The sequence below is a fragment of the Entelurus aequoreus genome, linkage group LG03 (assembly GCF_033978785.1).
Source record: "Entelurus aequoreus isolate RoL-2023_Sb linkage group LG03, RoL_Eaeq_v1.1, whole genome shotgun sequence".
NCBI lineage: Eukaryota > Metazoa > Chordata > Actinopteri > Syngnathiformes > Syngnathidae > Entelurus > Entelurus aequoreus.
In genome coordinates this window covers 2,845,415-2,868,097 of record NC_084733.1, presented here as the reverse complement: position 1 = coordinate 2,868,097, position 22,683 = coordinate 2,845,415, and the positions used below count along the sequence as shown (strand labels likewise).

General features: G+C 42.2%; 1 protein-coding gene across 1 annotated transcript; it reads left to right on the top strand.

The window, feature by feature from the left end:
• The first annotated feature begins 314 nt into the window (after positions 1–314).
• On the top strand, positions 315–19,062 carry LOC133646010 (gastrula zinc finger protein XlCGF48.2-like). Its single transcript, XM_062040949.1, has 2 exons — positions 315–764; positions 17,532–19,062. The coding sequence occupies exons 1-2, from the start codon at positions 578–580 to the stop codon at positions 18,302–18,304; spliced, it is 960 nt and encodes a 319-aa protein (XP_061896933.1). The 5' UTR covers positions 315–577; the 3' UTR covers positions 18,305–19,062.
• Positions 19,063–22,683: the final 3,621 nt, after the last annotated feature.

Here is a 22,683-nt window from a genome sequence, read left to right as displayed (position 1 = left end):
TACAATTTCTACCACTTTCACTCTTGTCATTGCAATGAATGTCGCACGGGGGCGCCACTGAACACTATCATTAAAGCTTTGTTATATACTTTACATTTATTTCAAAACATTTGATATCACATTGTTATTGAAATAAATATTAGAGCAAAGAAAAGCATGGTAACAGTGACAGCAGGCAATATCTTATATACGACCTCTTCATCAGTGACGTCATTCCCAGCTTCCGGCGTAAACGGAAAGCAGCAGAACAGCGCAGTCCTGCCTTGTAACGTCAAGTGTGCTAACTGTCGTGAAAGCACTTCGACGGAGAAAGACGTGAGCAAGACGCTAATAAGTCAGTCTTATTATTTTTTATCCAGTTTGAAATATTTACCTCGTATAAAATACATCTTTTATTCTTTATTCAAGGATAAAATGGTCTCGATGCGCTAGAAGCACTTTGCTGCTTCTCGTGCTCGTTTATTGTTAGTTAGCTTAGCTCGCTAGTTAGCTTAGCTTGTTAGCTGCTAACAGAAGTTATCAACACATCGCTAAGTAGAGATCAAGTGTGAGAGTAAAGTGTTGTGATTGTGTGAAAATGTCTACATTACACATGTTGAGAGCGTTGGTGGATCAGCGACTAACTGCTGCCGTTGAAGAAATATTTGTAGTGTTAGAAAGAACGATAGCAGAATACGAGGCGGAACTTTCTAGAACAAAAGAGGAGAACTATCAACTACTGGACGCTGTTTTCAAGAAACATCAAGTTGTGTTACACAGAACAGGTTTGTTGACTTCTTACTCTCACATCTTTACTAACTTTATATTTGACTAATAACAAGAAAATGCCATTTGGAATGTATCATATAATCACAATGACCAGTGGTGGAACAAGTCAGAGCTGGGCCGGGGGCGGGCCCCATGACGGGGCCCCCTCAACCCAAATAATAAAGCTAATTCTAACATCATTTGACAACACACACATGCCTCTCTGGGTTTACTACCAACAATCTTTAACCAGGTTTTAAAAAGTTTGCCAGCCATTTTTGATGAAATTAGCATTTTCCTGACATGTATTTATTTTCTCACTTTCACCACAGCATCACCCGTTCACAGGATGTAGGAAAATTATCAAAGGGGATCTGACTTTTTTATTTTGCCTATCATTCACAATCCTTATGTAAGACAATAACATGTTTTTATTTCTTATGCATTCTAAGTTGTAAACAAACGTTAGCAAAATCCTAACTATCCTAATTCTAACAATGCAGTCAATGAGAGCGCCTCTATTCCGCTCACTAAGCCCCCTAAATAAGAATTAGTTGATCAATATAATATACCCAGAATGCTATCTCTTTAAAACATGCTGTAAAAATGCATATTCTCTGGAAAAATGCCTCATAATAGCCACAAACTGGAGGATACATTTTTAATTAGGATAACATTTAAAAATGTGTTTAAAATTTTTATGGAATTTTCCAGGGTGTACATCACCTTCCGCCCCCCTGTGACCCCAAAAGGGAGAAGAGGTAGAAAATGGATGGATGGATGGAAAAAGACACATCATAGAATGATATTTATATCCTTTAGATGCATGAAAGCTAAAGTTGAGTTAATGAAAGATGTAGAATAGATTGTGTTTTACACCCTCTGTTGTTTCAAAAGGGTACAGTTAGGGCTGGACCATTATGGCAAACATAATAATCACCATTATTTTCATTGATATTGTAATCACCATTAATTACACGATTATTCAATAATTTCAAAACACCAGTATTTATTTTACTACCAAAACTCAACTTTAAATATAGATTAAAAAAACAGATTAGTTAGTAACGAATAAACCACAACAAGTAAAATAATGGTAAAAAAAATAAATTTAAATAACAATGGCAATATAAAACACAATGAAATTAATTTTTTTGTTGTAATTATGTTATGTTCCATTTTTTACCTTTTACACTTATTTTACTACCTTTTAAAGAGTGTGCTTTTTTAAATGTTATTTAATGCAGAATCTCTCACATTTATTGGTGCAATATATCTTTGGACAATTTTTAACCAGAACTTTGGGTCAAAGCATAATAATTGTGTAAATGCATCAATAAGTTCATTATGTTTGTGTGAGGTGCTTTTTTGAAACCTTTATTTTGTCAGCCCAGTCAGGCCTATTATTGTGAAGGGGGAAGGAAGTGTGCTGCTGTTCTCAGCTTGATGTGTGGAGGCGACTTGAGGCTGTTTAAAAAAAGGAGAGAGAGAGACTCTCAAGTTGCGACTGCTGTCCTGTTTGTACATGAATCCTACATGGATGATGTCGTTCACAACAACACAAGCAGATGAGATGTGTTGTGGGTGTATGGATTTCCCTTGCCAGCTTTAGCTTCGTAGTTTAGTCACTATTTGGAATGACCGCCTCAAAGACGGGACGGTTGTGTGTTTCATAGTAACGTTACTAGTCGTTGTGACATGTAGAGGACTAGGAGGTTTATTACCATTGTGGGGGAGTTTTCTGTGTCTACGTACCTTCGACACATCTGTACACCCACCGGAGTGATGCCACGCTTTCTCCGCCGTGTGTTTGAGGAGCCTGCAAAAGACCTGCACATACATGTAACAATCATGAGCCTGCAAAAGAGCTGCACATACATGTAACAATCATGAGCCTGCAAAAGAGCTGCACATACATGTAACAATCATGAGCCTGCAAAAGAGCTGCACATACATGTAACAATCATGAGCCTGCAAAAGACCTGCACATACATGTAACAATCATGAGCCTGCAAAAGAGCTGCACATACATGTAACAATCATGAGCCTGCAAAAGAGCTGCACATACATGTAACAATCATGAGCCTGCAAAAGAGCTGCACATACATGTAACAATCATGAGCCTGCAAAAGACCTGCACATACATGTAACAATCATGAGCCTGCAAAAGAGCTGCACATACATGTAACAATCATGAGCCTGCAAAAGACCTGCACATACATGTAACAATCATGAGCCTGCAAAAGAGCTGCACATACATGTAACAATCATGAGCCTGCAAAAGAGCTGCACATACATGTAACAATCATGAGCCTGCAAAAGAGCTGCACATACATGTAACAATCATGAGCCTGCAAAAGACCTGCACATACATGTAACAATCATGAGCCTGCAAAAGAGCTGCACATACATGTGACTCGCCGAGACGCCGAGATGAGCGGTCGCACCCTCTTTCGCTCCCGATCGGGAATCCAAACAACTGCTCGGATTATCCCACACTTCCTCCTTTTTCTACTGTGGATTACGGATTTATATTTTAAACCTCCTCGGATACTCTACCCTCTTGAAAATGAGAGTCGAGAACGCGAAATGGACATACACAGTGACTTTTATCTCCACGACAATATATCGGCGAAGCACCTTGGCTTCGGAGCTAACGTGTTAGCATCGTGCTTGTCTGCACATCGAGGCAGAAGAAACATGCCCCTGACTGGAAGGATAGACAGAAAGTCAATAATACTACTATTACTTCTACTATCAGGAGACACTGAACTCAACCCTGGACCTGCAACAACACGGTTAATGTTGTCCCGACTGGCGAAGACTAGCAATGCTACTGCTAGCGTCGCCATCGAAGCTAACTCGGCTACCGGCTCGTCTCAGCTCAAGCTCACCTGTGCTCCTGCGGTCGGCGGCTCGGCGGAGGACTTCGCCCCGTTCATCGACACGGTCGGAGGCTCGGCGGCGGCGGTGGAGGACGACCCAGTCATCAGAGAAGGCAGCGACTCAGCGGCGGTGAACGACGCGGCGGCTGCGGTGGACGGCGACCCAGACATCGGTGATTGCGGGGAACTGCACGAGATGGCGGGGGTCCACGCGACCTCTCCCCGGTCCCGGACGGCCGAGGACGCGCCATACACAGGATTTAGAGGCGCCTTTACACAAACATTTTCGTTATTCTCTTTCTCTTTGTCTTCAAAAAAGCCCGCCAAAAGGAAACCCAACCCATCCCCCAGCAACCCTACCTGGCCTCCTCCTCCCTCTCCCTCCCCTCCCCCTTTCTCTCCCTCCCCCTTCACCTGGAGGACGATCAATATGCCTCTCTCTCCTCTCTCTCCTTGCTCTTCAACTGCAACAGCAATAATAACCAACAATTTTTCTGGTCAGTACCACAACACAGCGGACTCTGATGCTCTTTTTGGTTCCAGTGGACTACACATCATCCACCTTAATGTGAACAGCCTCTCTGGAGCCAAACTCGACCAAATCAGAGAAATGTTCCTCAACACGAAGGTAAAAATCTTGTGTTTCTCTGAAACCAAATTTGATCAAAGTATTTCTGATTCAGAGATAGAAATACAAAACTTTTCGGTTATCAGAAAGGATAGGAATAAACACGGTGGGGGCGTTTGTATGTATATTCACCAGGATATTAAATACATAACTCGCACTGATCTTAACCACAATAACCTGGAATCTGTGTGGGCGGAAATCAAATTTAAAAATGCTAAGCCGGTACTAATAGGGACTGTTTATAGACCCCCTAATCAGAGTGATTTCTATGGGGCTTTGGAAGAATGCTTGGCGGGGACAGACAACATGGAGAAAATTATAACTGGGGATCTGAACACAGATATTCAACGCAAAGATGCGCCTGTCTTCAGATCCTTCAGCAAGTTTTGTAATCTCCACGGTCTTTCCCAGCTAATAGCGCTACCCACAAGGGTGTGTGATTCCACCCAATCAACCATAGATCTCATTCTCACTTCAGACCGGCCTAAAATAAAAAATAGTGGGGTCATGATCTGTGGTCTTAGCGACCACTATCTAACCTTCTGCACCCGTAAAATAGCTAAACCTAAAGCCAATGGCCACATAACAGCCCAATCCAGATCACTCAAAAAATACTCCAATGACAATTTCAATTTAAAATTAGATGAGTGGGACTGGTCCCCTGTGCTCGCGAGCAACCTGGTCGATGTCGCTTGGGATCGCTTCAAAACGGCGTTCCTAAAGATACTAAATGACATGGCTCCCGTGAAAACAGTCAGGATCAAAGCCCGCTCGGAACCATGGATGAATCCGGACCTATTAGCTGCCATAAAAGACAGAGACAGGAAATACTCTGAATACCAAAAATGTAAAACAGAAGTAGATAAACAACCCAATAATATCAACCTCAAATTACTCCATTCAACTCTCAAAAAGCAATGCAATAAATTAAGAAATAAGTCAACCAACCTGACTAAATCCTTAAAAAAAAATTACATTAACGACAAAATAGAGGAAAACACGAATAAGCCACGTGAGCTCTGGAAAATTCTCAACAACCAGCTTCCTGGTTGCAGCCAGAAACTTAAAACAAGACTCACCAACATCAGCATCAAGGAGGGTGACTCCCTCATTACAGACAAAATGGAGGTAGCTAGCAGACTTAACGCCTTTTTCACCAGCATAGCTGCAACTCTTGTCAACAAGCTGTCCCACCACTCTGGTCGCTTTGGTGTAGAACACATTAAAGCCTTCTACAGAAAGCTAGGAGTATCCAACAATGATTTCAAATTAGAAATGGTCACAGCTGATGAGGTGTTTAAAAAATTGAGCGCGCTCCACCCTAACAAGGCCACCGGTCTTGATAATATTCCCTCCAGATTCCTCAGGGACTCTGCCTCCATCATTGCCCCGATCATCACGCACATAATAAACCTATCAATTACACAAGGCCAAGTACCAAAAGATTTTAAGATAGCAAGAGTAACTCCCCTCTTTAAAAAAGGAAGCAAATTGGAACCTGGCAACTACCGACCTGTTTCTATTCTCAGCTCCATTTCGAAAGTAATGGAGAAAATAGTTTATGAACAGGTCGATAGTTACCTTGCCACTAATAAACTCATGTACAAATTCCAATCCGGCTTCAGAACTAACCACTCCACTGACACATGCCTTCTCTATCTGACCGACCACATCAAACATGAGGTGGACGCGGGCAAATACTGCGGCATGGTCATGCTGGACCTTCAGAAGGCCTTTGACACCGTTAACCACGCTATACTGTTGGATAAGCTCAGAGCAATCGGATTTAACAAAACCTCTTGGAGCTGGATGCAGTCTTACTTGGAGGGGAGGGAGCAGGTGGTAGAGGTGAACGGCACCGTGTCCCCCCCCCTCTCGGTGAACTGTGGAGTCCCCCAAGGCAGTATATTGGGACCTTTACTGTTCCTAATATACATAAACGACATGTCATCGGCATGTGACTGTGAATTGTTTTTGTTTGCGGATGACTCTGCCCCGCTGGTATCCGGCAAGGACAAGTCACAGGTGGAGAAAATCCTCAGTGCTGAGCTCTGTAGAATTTGCACCTGGCTCGCTGACAACAAGCTATCCATCCACTTGGGTAAAACAGAATCCATCCTGTTTGGGTCCCACATCAAACTTAAGAGAGTCAATCACTTCACCATAAAAGTAGGTGACAGTGTCATCACCAGGAAAGATGAGGTCACCTACCTAGGTTCCATTCTAGAGGCTAACCTTTCCTGTGATAAAATGGCAACCAAGGTAATCAAAAAGGTTAACCAACGAACGAGATTTCTCTACAGAATTTCCTCTCTGGTCAACAAAAGCACCTTGAGGATTCTGGCGGGAACTCTCGTTCAACCCTTTTTCGATTACGCATGCACCTCCTGGTACCCTAGCACCTCCAAAACCCTCAAATCTAAACTCCAAACATCTCAGAACAAGCTAGTCAGGTTACTTCTAGACCTCCACCCCAGATCCCACCTCACTCCTACCCACTTCTCTAAAGTGGGCTGGCTCAAGGTGGAGGACAGAGTTAAACAACTTGCACTGAGCCTAGTCTATAAAATCCGCTACACCTCCCTGATACCGAAGTACATGTCAAACTACTTCCTTAACGTAAATGACCGCCATAACCACAACACCAGGGGGTGCTCCACTAACCACGTTAAACCCAGATTCCGAACTAACAAAGGTCTTAACTCATTCTCTTTCTATGCCACATCAATGTGGAATGCGCTCCCAACAGGTATAAAAGAAAGGGCATCTCTATCCTCCTTCAAAACCGCTATAAAAGTTCACCTCCAGGCAGCTACAACCCTAAACTAACACCCTCCCCGGATTGCTAATAATCAAATGTAAACAATCAAATGCAGATTCTTTTTCTTATGCCTTCTGATCTCTCTCTCTCTCTCTCTCTCTCTCTCTCTCTCTCTCTCTCTCTCTCTCTCTCTCTCTCTCTATGTCCACTACTTGATGTCCATACCCCCCCCCACCCCCACCCCACCCCCCCTCCACACTCCTGATTGTAAATAATGTAAATAATTCAATGTGATTATCTTGTGTGATGACTGTATTATGATGATAGTATATATGATAGTATATATCTGTATCATGAATCAATTTAAGTGGACCCCGACTTAAACAAGTTGAAAAACTTATTCGGGTGTTACCATTTAGTGGTCAATTGTACGGAATATGTACTTCACTGTGCAACCTACTAATAAAAATCTCAATCAATCAATGTAACAATCATGAGCCTGCAAAAGAGCTGCACATACATGTAACAATCATGAGCCTGCAAAAGAGCTGCACATACATGTAACAATCATGAGCCTGCAAAAGAGCTGCACATACATGTAACAATCATGAGCCTGCAAAAGACCTGCACATACATGTAACAATCATGAGCCTGCAAAAGAGCTGCACATACATGTAACAATCATGAGCCTGCAAAAGACCTGCACATACATGTAACAATCATGAGCCTGCAAAAGACCTGCACATACATGTAACAATCATGAGCCTGCAAAAGAGCTGCACATACATGTAACAATCATGAGCCTGCAAAAGACCTGCACATACATGTAACAATCATGAGCCTGCAAAAGAGCTGCACATACATGTAACAATCATGAGCCTGCAAAAGAGCTGCACATACATGTAACAATCATGAGCCTGCAAAAGACCTGCACATACATGTAACAATCATGAGCCTGCAAAAGAGCTGCACATACATGTAACAATCATGAGCCTGCAAAAGACCTGCACATACATGTAACAATCATGAGCCTGCAAAAGAGCTGCACATACATGTAACAATCATGAGCCTGCAAAAGAGCTGCACATACATGTAACAATCATGAGCCTGCAAAAGAGCTGCACATACATGTAACAATCATGTTCAATCAACAATACAGTTTGCTGTAAACATTAAAAAAAACAATACAACCATAAAAGATAAAGGTTGCCGTTTTAGCTAAATGCTAACATACATTGGACGACCACATTGACAGGCTAACAAAAATTAGCACTGCGATGGTTTTAAACTTGTACAAATGTTTAACAAATAGGAGTTTAGTTGAACAAAACTGACATAAAACAACAGATGCATTTTTACTTACATACATATATTCACTAAACTGTGGAGAAACTAAACTTTGTACTACTTTGCCATCATGTTCATTAAACCTTAAAACTCTGATTTAGTATGGGACATTATTGCCAGGTCTTCCTGTATCGCAAAATTGTAAAATTGAATTGTTTTCACTCACAAAGACCCCAAACGTCCAGATATTTAACCACTAATTTTTATTTTTGATGTTCAGTTGGCCGACCAGAGGAATTAGTTGTTACGACAGCTAACTGTATCTTCTTACATCACACCTTCAACCATCCTCCATTGCAGCAAAGAAGAAAGATGGCGGCCAGGAGCTCCTACAGCCGGCATAGTTTTTACACACTGTTGATACTGCTCTGTGTTTTCTGGTATATTGTTGGAACTGCGGCGATACAATACAGTCACGAGGATCTGGTGCAATTCAATACGGGAATTTTTCACAAACTGTCAGCCGAGTTTATTTTCCCGGCTGAGATCATCAGACCACCTCCCGGGCCCCCAACAGCAGACGGCCGAAGAAGGAGGCGTTGCCAGCGGAAGCGCAAAAGTGGTGTATATTCCCCCAGATGCTAATGCGAAGCTTGCGCTAGCACACATACATGACAGTATTAACAATTGCCTTGTCACACACCCCGACAGCGCTCTCATTGCAGCGGGAGATTTCAACCATGCAGACTTAAAAAGTGTCTTTCATAAATACCATCGGAATGTTATACGTATGTGCAACCAGGGGAGAGAAAACACTGGATCAAGTGTATGCAAACATCGCAAATGCATACAGAGCCCATGCATATCCCCATCTAGACATGTCAGACCACCTTTCTCTTCTGTTGCACCCACGTTACACACCCAAAACTATAAGAACATGGCCAGAAGATGCTATCCATCAGCTCCAAAATTGTTTTCATCACACTCTCTGGGACATATTTAGAGACCAGCGTGCGATTTCGCGTGAGTCTCTGGACCAATACACCTTAACTGTGCTGAACTGTATTACCTTCTGCGCTGATTGTGTTACATCATTTAAAACAATCCGTGTGTTACCAAATAAAAAACCCTGGATGACACACAAAGTGATACAGTTACTCAAAGAGAGAGACATGGCATTTAGATCAGGTGATCCAAATGCCAGGACTGCTTTAAAGAAGGGGATCAATGCTGCTAAATCGGACCATTACAATAAACTCCAGGATTGCTTAAATAACTCAGACCCTAGGCAGGTGTGGGAAGGTGTCAACGCAATTACAAACTTTAAAAAAACTACTTATTCCTCAGTGAAAGGCAGCGCCATCTTAGCTGAGGAATTTAATAATTTGTATGTCCGCTTTGACAATGAAAACACAGACTCAGCACTGCCCCCCCCTGCCCCTCCCTGCCCCCCTCTCCTCCGACGACACGGCCACAGTCCTCAGCCCGCATGAAGTAAGACTCACCTTGCGTAACATCAACCCAAGGAAAGCAGCTGGACCTGATGGTGTTCTGGGCCGTGTGCTTAAGCACTGCGCGGGCGAACTGACGGATGTATTTGTTTCCATTTTTAATCTGTCACTGTCTACATCCTGGGTCCCTGCCTGTTTTAAAACCGCTACAATAATCCCCATCCCCAAACAGGCCATCATCTCATGCCTAAATGACTACAGACCTGTAGCACTCACCTCCATACCTGCCAAATGCATAGAGAGACTGATATTGAAATGGATTGAAAAGGCAATACCACCATCCCTTGACCCATATCAGTTCGCGTACCGGGAGAACCGATCTATCGAAGACACCGTCGCTATTGTAATCCATAGACTCTTGTAACATCTTGAGTTTAAGGACACTTATGCAAGACTGCTCTTTGTCGATTTCAGCTCAGCATTTAACACAATAAGGCCAAACAGACTTAGATCTAAGCTTCACAACCTTGGTCTGAACACCTTCCTCTGCAACTGGATTTTGGACTTTTTAACGAATCGCACACAGTATGTGAAAATAGGCGAGCACATTTCTGCCACACTCACCATCAACCCCACAGGGTTGTGTGCTAAGCCCTGTGCTCTTCACCCTCTTCACACATGACTGCATAGCCTCTTCAACATCCACTCTCACAAATGCAGAGGACACATTTCACCACACCTAGTGTGTGTGTGACAATCATTGGTACTTTAACTTTACTTTAACTTAACAATGATGAGACAGCATACAATGCAGAGGTCCAACAGCTGGCTTCATGGTGTGCTAACAACAACTTGGTTCTTAACACTAACAAAACCAAATAACTAATTGTAGACTTCCGCAGGAAAGGGCAGAACAAACACCCTCCACTTTTAATTAATAAAAATCTCTTACGGCTTTTTAGTGTGGTTTGCTAGCCGCACTAAAGCGAACCAACAAGCCCTCCAGCGAGTGGTTAAAGCGACGGGGAAAATTACAAGGACGATACTCCCAGAGATGAGTGCCATGTACACAACTCGCTGCCTAAAGCGAGTACACAACATCCTGAAGGACAGATACCACCCAGCACATGGCCTCGTCAACCTGCTACCCTCTGGAAGGAGGTGTAGATCGACTCGCGCCAGGACCACCAGAATGTCTCACAGTCTATATCCCCAGGCTGTGAGACTGCTAAATGAACAGCCTGCCCCTTTGCTGCCCCGGACCATCTTATTACCTCACTCTTCACCACCTCAATAATTGTGCTCTGGACATTGCATTGCTGCAACATCAACGTAACACCCATCAGACATCTGACTGTTCCCACCCCCACGCCTCTCTATTCGCCATCTTCCTGACAATGCTAAATTGTAAACTATGGTCAACCTGCACTTCAATGCAGTTTCTATGCCCCTAGACCAGTGGTTCTTAACCGTGTTGGAGGTACCGAACCCCACCAGTTTCATATGCGCATTCACCAAACCCTTCTTTAGTGAAAAATATATATGTATATTTTTTCAAATTCAAGACAAAGTTATGTTTCCTTTACCGGTGCATGAACATCACCTTGTTCAAAGAACAAAACCAACACAGTGCATGAACTCACAACAAATTACACACCTGCATGTTTTCTATATACTTTTTCACTATTATTAAGATTTGATACCTTTATATTTTAATGAGATCATTAAAATGTGTGACTTTTGCGGTTGCCGTATCCATAATACGCCGATAGGGAGAAGTTTTATTTACACGATGAGTCGGGTGTGTCTCGCCCTCCGCGGCAGAAGGTCCGCCGAACCCCTGAGGCCGACTCACCGAACCCCTAGGGTTCGATCGAACCCAGGTTAAGAACCACTGCCCTAGACAAAGCTCAAACAAAATCTCGTTGACACGTATGACTTAAAGGCCTACTGAAATGATTTTTTATTTATTTAAACGGGGATAGCAGATCCATTCTATGTGTCATACTTGATCATTTCGCGATATTGCCATCTTTTTGCTGAAAGGATTTAGTAGAGAACATCGACGATAAAGTTTGCAACTTTTGCTCGCTGATAAAAAAAAAGCCTTGCCTGTACCGGAAGTAGCGTGACGTCACCGGTTGAAAGGCTTCTCACAATTCCCCGTTGTTTACACCAGCAGTGAGAGAGATTCGGACCGAGAAAGCGACGATTACCCCATTAATTTGAGCGAGGATGAAAGATTTGTGGATGAGGAAAGTGAGAGTGAAGGTTTACAGTGCAGTGCAGGGTGTATCTTTTTTTGCTCTGACCGTAACTTAGGTACAAGCTGGCTCATTGGATTCCACACTCTCTCCTTTTTCTATTGTGGATCACGGATTTGTATTTTAAACCACCTGGGATACTATATCCTCTTGAAAATGAGAGTCGAGAACGTGAAATGGACATTCACAGTGACTTTTGTCTCCATGACAATACATCGGTGAAACACTTTAGCTACTGAGCTAACGTGATAGCATCGTGCTCAAATGCAGATAGAAACAAAATACATAAACCCCTGACTGGAAGGATAGACAGAAAATCAACAATTCTATTAAACCATGGACATGTAAATACACGGTTAATGCTTTCCAGCTTGGTGAAGCTTAAACATGCTGTTGCTAACAACGCCATTGAAGCTAACTTAGCTACAAGCTAACGTGATAGCATCGGGCTCAAATGCAGATAGAAACAAAATACATAAACCCCTGACTGGAAGGATAGACAGAAAATCAACAATACTATTAAACCATGGACATGTAAATACACGGTAATGCTTTCCAGCTTGGCGAAGCTTAAAAATGCTGTTGCTAACGACACCATTAAAGCTAACTTAGCAACGGGACCTCACAGAGCAATGATAAAAACATTAGCGCTCCACCTACGCCAGCCCTCATCTGCTCATCAACACCCGAGCTCACCTGCGTTCCAGCGATCGACAGAAGAACGAAGGACTTCACCCGATCATCCGCGCGGTCGGTGGCTAGCGTCGGCTAGCGCGTCTGCTATCCATCTCAAAGTCCTCCTGGTTGTGTTGCTGTAGTCCGCCGCTAATACACCGATCCCACCTACAACTTTCTTCTTTGCAGTCTTCATTGTTCATTAAACAAATTGCAAAAGATTCACCAACACAGATGTCCAGAATACTGTGGAATTCTGAGATGAAAACAGAGCTATTTTGTATTGGATTCAGTGGTATACCAATACTTCCGTTTCACTGGTGACGTCACGCGCATACGTCATCATCCAAAGACGTTTTCAAGCGGAAGTGTGGCGGGAAATGTAAAATGTCACTTTATAAGTTAACCCGGCCGTATTGGCATGTGTTGCAATGTTAAGATTTCATCATTGATATATAAACTATCAGACTGCGTGGTCGCTAGTAGTGGCTTTCAGTAGGCCTTTAAGTGTTATTATGACAATGACAATAAAGGAATTGATTGATTGATTGATACATTACATTTCTTACAAGTATTATTATCACTGAAGGACAGTAGAACGAGGCTAAACATGTTACACACAAAGGACGGGCAAGCTAAAAGCTAAGATAGCCGCTAAATTAGCTTGAAACAAGAATAAATAAGTGCTTAGTAATTTTTCCCATTCAAAATGAATTTGCCGTTTTTTAAATTTGTATCATTTCCACTTTTTTCAACCGATTCAAATCATTCCACCTTCAACATATTCCGCTAATCCTGGACATTCAAACTATCATTTTTCCAAGTTTCAAAAACTTTGACGAATACCCAGAATTCCTGTTTTTTTCAAACCCTTTTTTCACACTTTTTTCTGTCGACCACATTTTTCAACCCACTTCAACCGTTCCACCGGCAAATTATTCCTCTTAAAAAACGATTTTTTTTTCTCTGGAAAAATTCCAGCTTTTCCCGAAACTCCAGGAATTCCATAATACTATTTCTCAATTGAAAAATGTTTACTACTTCAACATTTCTCGACCGATTTGAAAAATTCCAACACCAACCCTTCACTCATTCAGAACATTCTAATTTTTTAGCATTTTCAAAAAAATTCCCACTTTTCCCAAAATTCCCCAAATTTACATGAAATTCTCATTGAAAATAATGGGACATTTTTCAAAGTTCAACAACCCCAACATTTTTCATCCGATTCAGACCGTTCCAACTTCAAACTGTTCAGCCTATTCGGTAATCACAGGCTTTCCCTTGACAAATTCCAAAAATTCCCAGAATTCCAGGTTTTCCGGGACATTTTTCCCCATTCAAAATGAATTACCCATCCATCCATCCATCCATCCATCTTTCTCCGCTTATCCGAGGTCGGGTCGCGGGGGCAGCAGCCTAAGCAGGGAAACCCAGACTTCCCTCTCCCCAGCCACTACGTCCAGCTCCTCCCGGGGGATCCCGAGGCCTTCCCAGGCCAGCCGGGAGACATAGTCTTCCCAACGTGTCCTGGGTCTTCCCCGTGGTCTCCTACCGGTTGGACGTGCCCTAAACACTTCCCGAGGGAGGCGTTCGGGTGGCATCCTGACCAGATGCCCGAACCACCTCATCTGGCTCCTCTCGATGTGGAGGAGCAGCGGCTTTACTTTGAGCTCCCCCCGGATGGCAGAGCTTCTCACCCTGTCTCTAAGGGAGAGCCCCACCACCCGGCGGAGGAAACTCATTTCGGCCGCCTGTACCCGTGATCTTGTCCTTTCGGTCATGACCCAAAGCTCATGACCATAGGTGAGGATGGGAACGTAGATCGAACTGTAAATTGAGAGCTTTGCCTTCCGGCTCAGCTCCTTCTTCACCACAACGGACCGATACAGCGTCCGCATTACTGAAGACGCCGCACCGATCCGCCTGTCGATCTCACGGTCCACTTGTCCCTCACTCGTGAACAAGACTCCTAGGTACTTGAACTCTTCCACTTGGGGCAGGGTCTCCTGCCCAACCCGGAGATGGCACTCCACCCTTTTCCGGGCAAGAACCATGGACTCGGACTTGGAGGTGCTGATTCTCATCCCAGTCGCTTCATAATCGGCTACGAAACGATCCAGTGAGAGCTGAAGATCCTGGCCAGATGAAGCCATCAGGACCACATCATCTGCAAAAAGCAGAGACCTAATCCTGCAGCCACCAAACCAGATCCCCTCAACCCCTTGACTGCGCCTAGAAATTCTGTCCATAAAAGTTAAGAACAGAATGGGTGACAAATGGCAGCCTTGGCGGAGTCCAACCCTCACTGGAAACGTGTCTGACTTACTGCCGGCGATGCGGACCAAACTCTGGCACTGATCGTACAGGGAGCGGACAGCCACAATCAGACAGTCCGATTCCCCATACTCTCTGAGCACTCCCCACAGGACTTCCCGAGGGACACGGTCGAATGCCTTCTCCAAGTCCACAAAGCACATGTAGACTGGTTGGGCAAACTCCCATGCACCCTCAAGCACCCTGCCAAAAGTATAGAGCTGGTCCACAGTTCCACGACCAGGACGAAAACCACACTGTTCCTCCTGAATCCGAGGTTCGACTATCCGGCGTAGCCTCCTCTCCAGTACACCCGAATAGACCTTACCGGGAAGGCTGAGGAGTGTGATCCCACGATAGTTGGAACACACCCTCCGGTTCCCCTTCTTAAAGAGAGGAACCACCACCCCGGTCTGCCAATCCAGAGGTACCGCCCCCGATGTCCACGCGATGCTGCAGAGTCTTGTCAACCAAGACAGCCCCACAGCATCCAGAGCCTTAAGGAACTCCGGGCGGATCTCATCCACCCCCGGGGCCTTCCCACCGAGGAGCTTTTTAACTACCTCAGCAACCTTAGCCCCAGAAATAGGAGAGCCCACCACAGATTCCCCAGGCACTGCTTCCTCATAGGAAGACGTGTCGGTGGGATTGAGGAGGTCTTCGAAGTATTCCCTCCACCGATCCACAACATCCGCAGTCGAGGTCAGCAGAACACCATCCGCACCATACACGGTGTTGATAGTGCACTGCTTCCCCTTCCTGAGGCGGCGGATGGTGGTCCAGAATCGCTTCGAAGCCGAATGAATTACCCATTTTTCAAAATTCCACCATTTCCACAGTTTTCAACCGATTCAAACCATTCCACCTTCAACATGTTCCACTAATTCTGGAAATTGAAATTACAACATTTTTTAACCCACTTCAGCCGTTCCACCGTAAAATCATTCCTCTTAATCAGGACAGAAAACAAAGTTATTTTTTGAACTGGAAAAATTCCCGGTTTTCCCGAAATTCAAAGAATTCCATAATACCATTTCTCAATTAAAAATGTTACGACTTCAACATTTCTCAACCGATTTTAAAAAATCCCAACACCAACCATTTCAACTCATTCAGAACATTCAAATGTTTTAGCATTTTCAAAAAAAAATCCCGCTTTCCCCGAAATTCTCAAAAATGAAATTCCCGTTGAAAGGAATAAAATGAAAGTTCCACAACTCGCACATTTTTCATCCGATTTAAACCGTTCCAACTTCAAAATATTCCGTGTGTTCAGGAATTGTGTGATCCCTTTCAACACTTAATAAATGAAATTCCTGGATTTTCTAGAATTCCCAATCTTTAGGGACATTTTCACCATTCAAAATTAATTATCCATTTTTCAAACTTCCACAATTCCCACATTTTTCAAACCATTCCACCTTCAACACATTCAATTCATCCTGGAAATTCAAATAACCATTTTTCCACATTCAACAAATTTCCAGGAATACCGTTTTTTTTCTAACCTTATTTCCAACCTTCTTTAGTGTGATGACTCCTTTCACATTGTTCAACTCATTTCAACCATTCCACTGTCAAAACATTCCTCTGAGTCAGGACAAAAAAACAAGTTGGTTTAAGAACTTCAAATATTCCCGGTTCCCCCGAAATTCAAACTCTTCAACATTCAAACCATTCCAACATTCAAACTATTCTTACATTCATACTACATTCTGTCAGCATTTCAGTTCAACTTCAGCATTGGAGCATTCACACGCAATTTTTTCAGCAATTGCTTCATCTAGTTATTATTATTATAATGAAATGTAGCTTACCACATTGAATGTGTGGACCACATGAATGATGCCTTTTCAGTTCTCACTCTAACGCAATTTGAGTGTCTAGAAACACACAAAATTAATCTAATGCATTATTACTATAAATAGATAGATAGATAGATAGTACTTTATTGATTCCTTCAAGGTAAACAAGTTATATTTTGAAGGAGTAGTCAGTAATCTGATTACTTCTTCCCAGTTTAACTATGGCAACACTATCTAAATGAAAGCAAAACAGATGTCATCTTTTTTGGCTAACATGTTGACTGTGCTCATGCTTTTTTTTAGAGCAGACATGTCTCTAAAGATTAATGTGAAAATCACCGTTATTATTGTCCACCAGCAGGGGGAGCTCATCACTAGTACTACTGCGTGGAGGCTGGCATGTGGTACATTATGTCCTGTGTGTGTATGACTTATTCAGAGGGAGAACAGCACACTTTCACGTATGGCGTCTACCATTAAGGATTGCAGGAATGACTTTTAGCATGTTTTTATATGAATAAGGTGGATTGGACGTTGGCCTGGGAAGGCATTCCTCTGAAGGTCTTCTTCATGTGTCAGCTGGAAGTACCCTGACTGCTGTGAGGGGAAACTGATGAGATTGTGAGATCATATGTTGGTGCAGGACAATGCCTCATGTGACTGAGCAAAGCTGGACTTTTCTAAAGAATGTTTGTTTTCTCCTGTCCCGCAGATGTCGTAGAAGAACATCTTCCTCGTGAGCAGGAAGAAGAGCCACAGCCCCACCACATTAAAGAGGAAGAAGATGTACCACATTCCCATCACATTAAAGAGGGAGGGGAGGAGCCACAACCCCCCCATATTACAGAGGAAGACGAGACGCCACAGACCCATAGTGTTAAACTGTCCCTTCACATTAAAGGGCAAGCGGAGGACCCACTGGTCTTACACAGCAAAAATGAAAAGGAGGACCCACTGAGCCCTCACATTAAGGAGGAAGAGGAGGAACACAGCATCAGTCAGCATGTTGAAGGAGTGGAGGAGGTTGATGTCACCAAGATGCCAGTGACTGGTGTCCCTGTGAAGAGTGAAGATGATGAGGTCAAAGGTGAGAGTGAGGAGAAGAGAAGCAGCAGCTCAACACAACACATGACAACAGAAGCTGATGGAGACCACTGTGGAGGATCACAAGCAGACAAGATCTTAGCTCCACTATCAGATAGTGAGGACACAACGTCACACTCTCCTGACACTGATGATGAACACTCTAAACATGATGCAACATGTCACACTGACAACACTCACTTCACATGTTCTCACTGTCACAACACTTTTAAATATCCTAGTTATTTGAAAAGACACATGAGAACACACACTGGAGAAAAACCTTTTTCCTGCTCAGAATGTGGTAAAAGTTTTGTAATAAATGGAAATTTAAAAGTTCACATGAGAACACACACTGGAGAAAAACCTTTTCTTGTTCAATCTGTGGTAAAGGTTTTGTAGAAAGTCAGTATTTGAAAAAACACTTGAGAACACACACTGGTGAAAAACCTTTTATCTGTTCACTCTGTGGTAAAGGTTTTGTACAAAGTCACAGTTTGAAAGTACACATGAGAACACACACTGGTGAAAAACCTTTCACATGTTCAATCTGCAACAGACGCTTTTGTGACCAATCAAACCTTGTAGCACACATGAGAAGACACCCAGGAGAGAAAGTGTTGAGTTGCAGTGTGTGTGGTGAAAGATTGTCTTCTAAGTACCAGTGTAAGAAACACAAGTGTGCTGGTGAGAACAGCAGCAGCAAATGAAGATGCAGGATTTGAAATAAACTTTAACTTTGACTTTCTAACAACATCAGCACATATAACATGTGCGACATTGTTGTAACTATCTCTTTAATATGCTTCTATATTTATCAATTAGATATTTTATATTAGTGCTTTTTTCAGTCGAGTACATGCATTAATATGCAATCAAAGTTTGGAGTGTCAGGCAAAAGCCAATATTGTACATCATCCCACAGAGATTCACTTTGCATACATTCATAAAATAAACTGTTTATTTTGTTTTCCTATCACAGAACAAACAAGTGTTGTCTTCAATTGCAAAACAACATCCTAAAAATTATTTTAAGTGGTCAATTCTGTCTTTTTTTTCTTAAATGAACTTTCAAGATATGAGTATTTTTTTGTTCCAGAGAAAGTACAGTAAAGAATAAATAGTAAATAATTAAAAAGATGATATACTATAATTAGAATATTTTGAAGAAAAGCTTTTTTAATTTTTGTATTTTTTTTCCCAGCTCGTACTTAACAATGAAATCTTCAAATAATAAAATACTTTAATCACTCAATAAGTGCATCAGTTTCTCATTTTAATATAACAACAATTCCATAGTATAGTATTGTGTGTGATGAAGTTGTGTTCGTAAGTTAGTTTCAGTACAACACTTGCTGGCAGGGATGAGTACTGTTCACTTTTAATTCCATGTTTTATGTGTTATATGTGTCAATATATTGTGCGTTTGTATTTTGCCAACATGGTAGAATCACATGATTGGCAGGTTGTATCATGTTTTTCTGTCACCTTGAGGAAATGGCATGAAGAGGAAGATGACAATCTAATGTCACTTGGACAATGATGTACAGAACAGAGGAGATTTAGTTCATTTTTATTTTGGTTTCAGGCGATTCTTCTTTTTTTTTTTTGACAAAACCTCTCCATTATGCAGCTATTGATTTCTGGTAGCTGGTTACATATATTTAAAACATAATGCTTTACTTTAACAAATATAATGTTTCCAGTGAAAAACACAATTGGGAACTGACGTTACCAAGAATGGAACCCACGTCTTGTAGAATAAAAGGCCAATGAACCTGTTAGGGGATTCAGTGGTCTCGTTCTCGCGAGACTCTCAATTGACGGCTCAAAGGTCGAGAGGGATAAACAAACGGAGAAAATGTCTTCCTTATTACCGAGTGGTGTTGATTTGGAAGCAAATGTCGACTTTTAATACTTTAATAGAAGGAGTGTTGACTCCTTGAAAGCCCATTTGTGTCGTTGTGGATTCAAGGCATTCGGAAATAAAAAAGATCTTGCTGCCAGGACTTTTGCTGCGTGGGAAATGAGAGTCCAAGCCGGGAAATGAGAGTCCAAGCCGGGAAATGGGAGTCCAAGCCGGGAAATGAGAGTCCAAGCCGGGAAATGAGAGTCCAAGCCGGGAAATGGGAGTCCAAGCCGGGAAATGAGAGTCCAAGCCGGGAAATGAGAGTCCAAGCCGGGAAATGAGAGTCCAAGCCGGGAAATGAGAGTCCAAGCCGGGAAATGAGAGTCCAAGCCAAGAAAAGCGAACAAGAGGTGAAGGAGGAAAAGGCTGAGGACTACCAAAAGACTTTGTTAGTTAAAGACACTGGTAACTTTTTGCCAGACCCTCTCTTCATTTCTGACTGTTGGGATGGCATGAAGCTCTGGCCGCCAACCATGTACTTTGATTTAGGCATGTACCTTGTTCTTACACACATGTACTTTGATATAGGCATGTACCTTGGTGTTACACACATGTACTTTGATATAGGCATGTACCTTGTTGTTACACACATGTACTTTGATATAGGCATGTACCTTGGTGTTACACACATGTACTTTGATATAGGCATGTACCTTGGTGTTACACACATGTACTTTGATATAGGCATGTACCTTGTTGTTACACACATGTACTTTGATATAGGCATGTACCTTGTTGTTACACACATGTACTTTGATATAGGCATGTACCTTGTTGTTACACACATGTACTTTGATATATGCATGTACCTTGGTGTTACACACATGTACTTTGATATAGGCATGTACCTTGGTGTTACACACATGTACTTTGATATAGGCGTGTACCTTGTTGTTACACACATGTACTTTGATATAGGCGTGTACCTTGTTGTTACACACATGTACTTTGATATAGGCATGTACCTTGTTGTTACACACATGTACTTTGATATAGGCATGTACCTTGTTGTTACACACATGTACTTTGATATAGGCATGTACCTTGGTGTTACACACATGTACTTTGATTTAGGCATGTACCTTGGTGTTACACACATGTACTTTGATATAGGCATGTACCTTGGTGTTACACACATGTACTTTGATATATGCATGTACCTTGGTGTTACACACATGTACTTTGATATAAGCATGTACCTTGTTGTTACACACATGTACTTTGATATAGGCATGTACCTTGGTGTTACACACATGTACTTTGATTTAGGCATGTACCTTGGTGTTACACACATGTACTTTGATATAGGCATGTACCTTGGTGTTACACACATGTACTTTGATATATGCATGTACCTTGGTGTTACACACATGTACTTTGATATAAGCATGTACCTTGTTGTTACACACATGTACTTTGATATAGGCATGTACCTTGGTGTTACACACATGTACTTTAATAATGGCATGTACCTTGGTGTTACACACATGTACTTTGATATAGGCATGTACCTTGTTGTTACACACATGTACTTTGATATAGGCATGTACCTTGTTGTTGCACACATGTACTTTGATATAAGCATGTACCTTGGTGTTACACACATGTACTTTGATATAGGCATGTACCTTGTTCTTACACACATGTACTTTGATATAAGCATGTACCTTGATGTTACACACATGGACAGAAGAATGCTTCAAAGTAGCAAAGAAGGCAAGGGTTACAGTTATTTCACAACAGGTCAGATGTTTGTATTTTAATGATACCATAGCCCAGGTGAGATCACCATATTTTAGCTACATGAACGTTTTTGTTGTTGTTTTTCACCAATATCTAGCAATCACACACCTGGTAATTTTATTTAGCAATATTTGGTATAATAAGTTTTCCAACACAATTGTGCATGTACAAACCCTGTTTCCATATGAGTTGGGAAATTGTGTTAGATGTAAATATAAACAGAATACAATGATTTGCAAATCCTTTTCAAGCCATATTCAGTTGAATATGCTACAAAGACAACATATTTCATGTTCAAACTGATAAACATTTTTTTTTTTGCAAATAATCATTAACTTTAGAATTTGATGCCAGCAACACGTGACAAAGAAGTTGTGAAAGGTGGCAATAAATACTGATAAAGTTGAGGAATGCTCATCAAAGACTTATTTGGAACATCCCACAGGTGAACAGGCTAATTGGGAACAGGTGGGTGCCATGATTGGGTATAAAAGTAGATTCCATGAAATGCTCAGTCATTCACAAACAAGGATGGGGCGAGGGTCACCACTTTGTCAAAAAATGCTTGAGCAAATTGTTGAACAGTTTAAGAAAAACCTTTTTCAAGCAGCTATTGCAAGGAATTTAGGGATTTCACCATCTACGCTCCGTAATATCATCAAAGGATTCAGAGAATGTGGAGAAATCACTGCACGTAAGCAGCTAAGCCCGTGACCTTCCATCCCTCAGGCTGTACTGCATCAACAAGCCACATCAGTGTGTAAAGGATATCACCACATGGGCTCAGGAACACTTCAGAAAGCCACTGTCAGTAACTACAGTTGGTCGCTACATCTGTAAGTGCAAGTTAAAACTCTCCTATGCAAGGCGAAAACCGTTTATCAACAACACCCAGAAACGCTGTCGGCTTCGCTGGGCCTGAGCTCATCTAAAATGGACTGATGCAAAGTGGAAAAGTGTTCTGTGGTCTGACGAGTCCACATTTCTAATTGTTTTTGGAAACTGTGGACGTCGTGTCCTCCGGACCAAAGAGGAAAAGAACCATCCGGATTGTTATAGGCGCAAAGTGTAAAAGGCAGCATGTGTGATGGTATGGGGGTGTATTAGTGCCCAAGACATGGGTAACTTA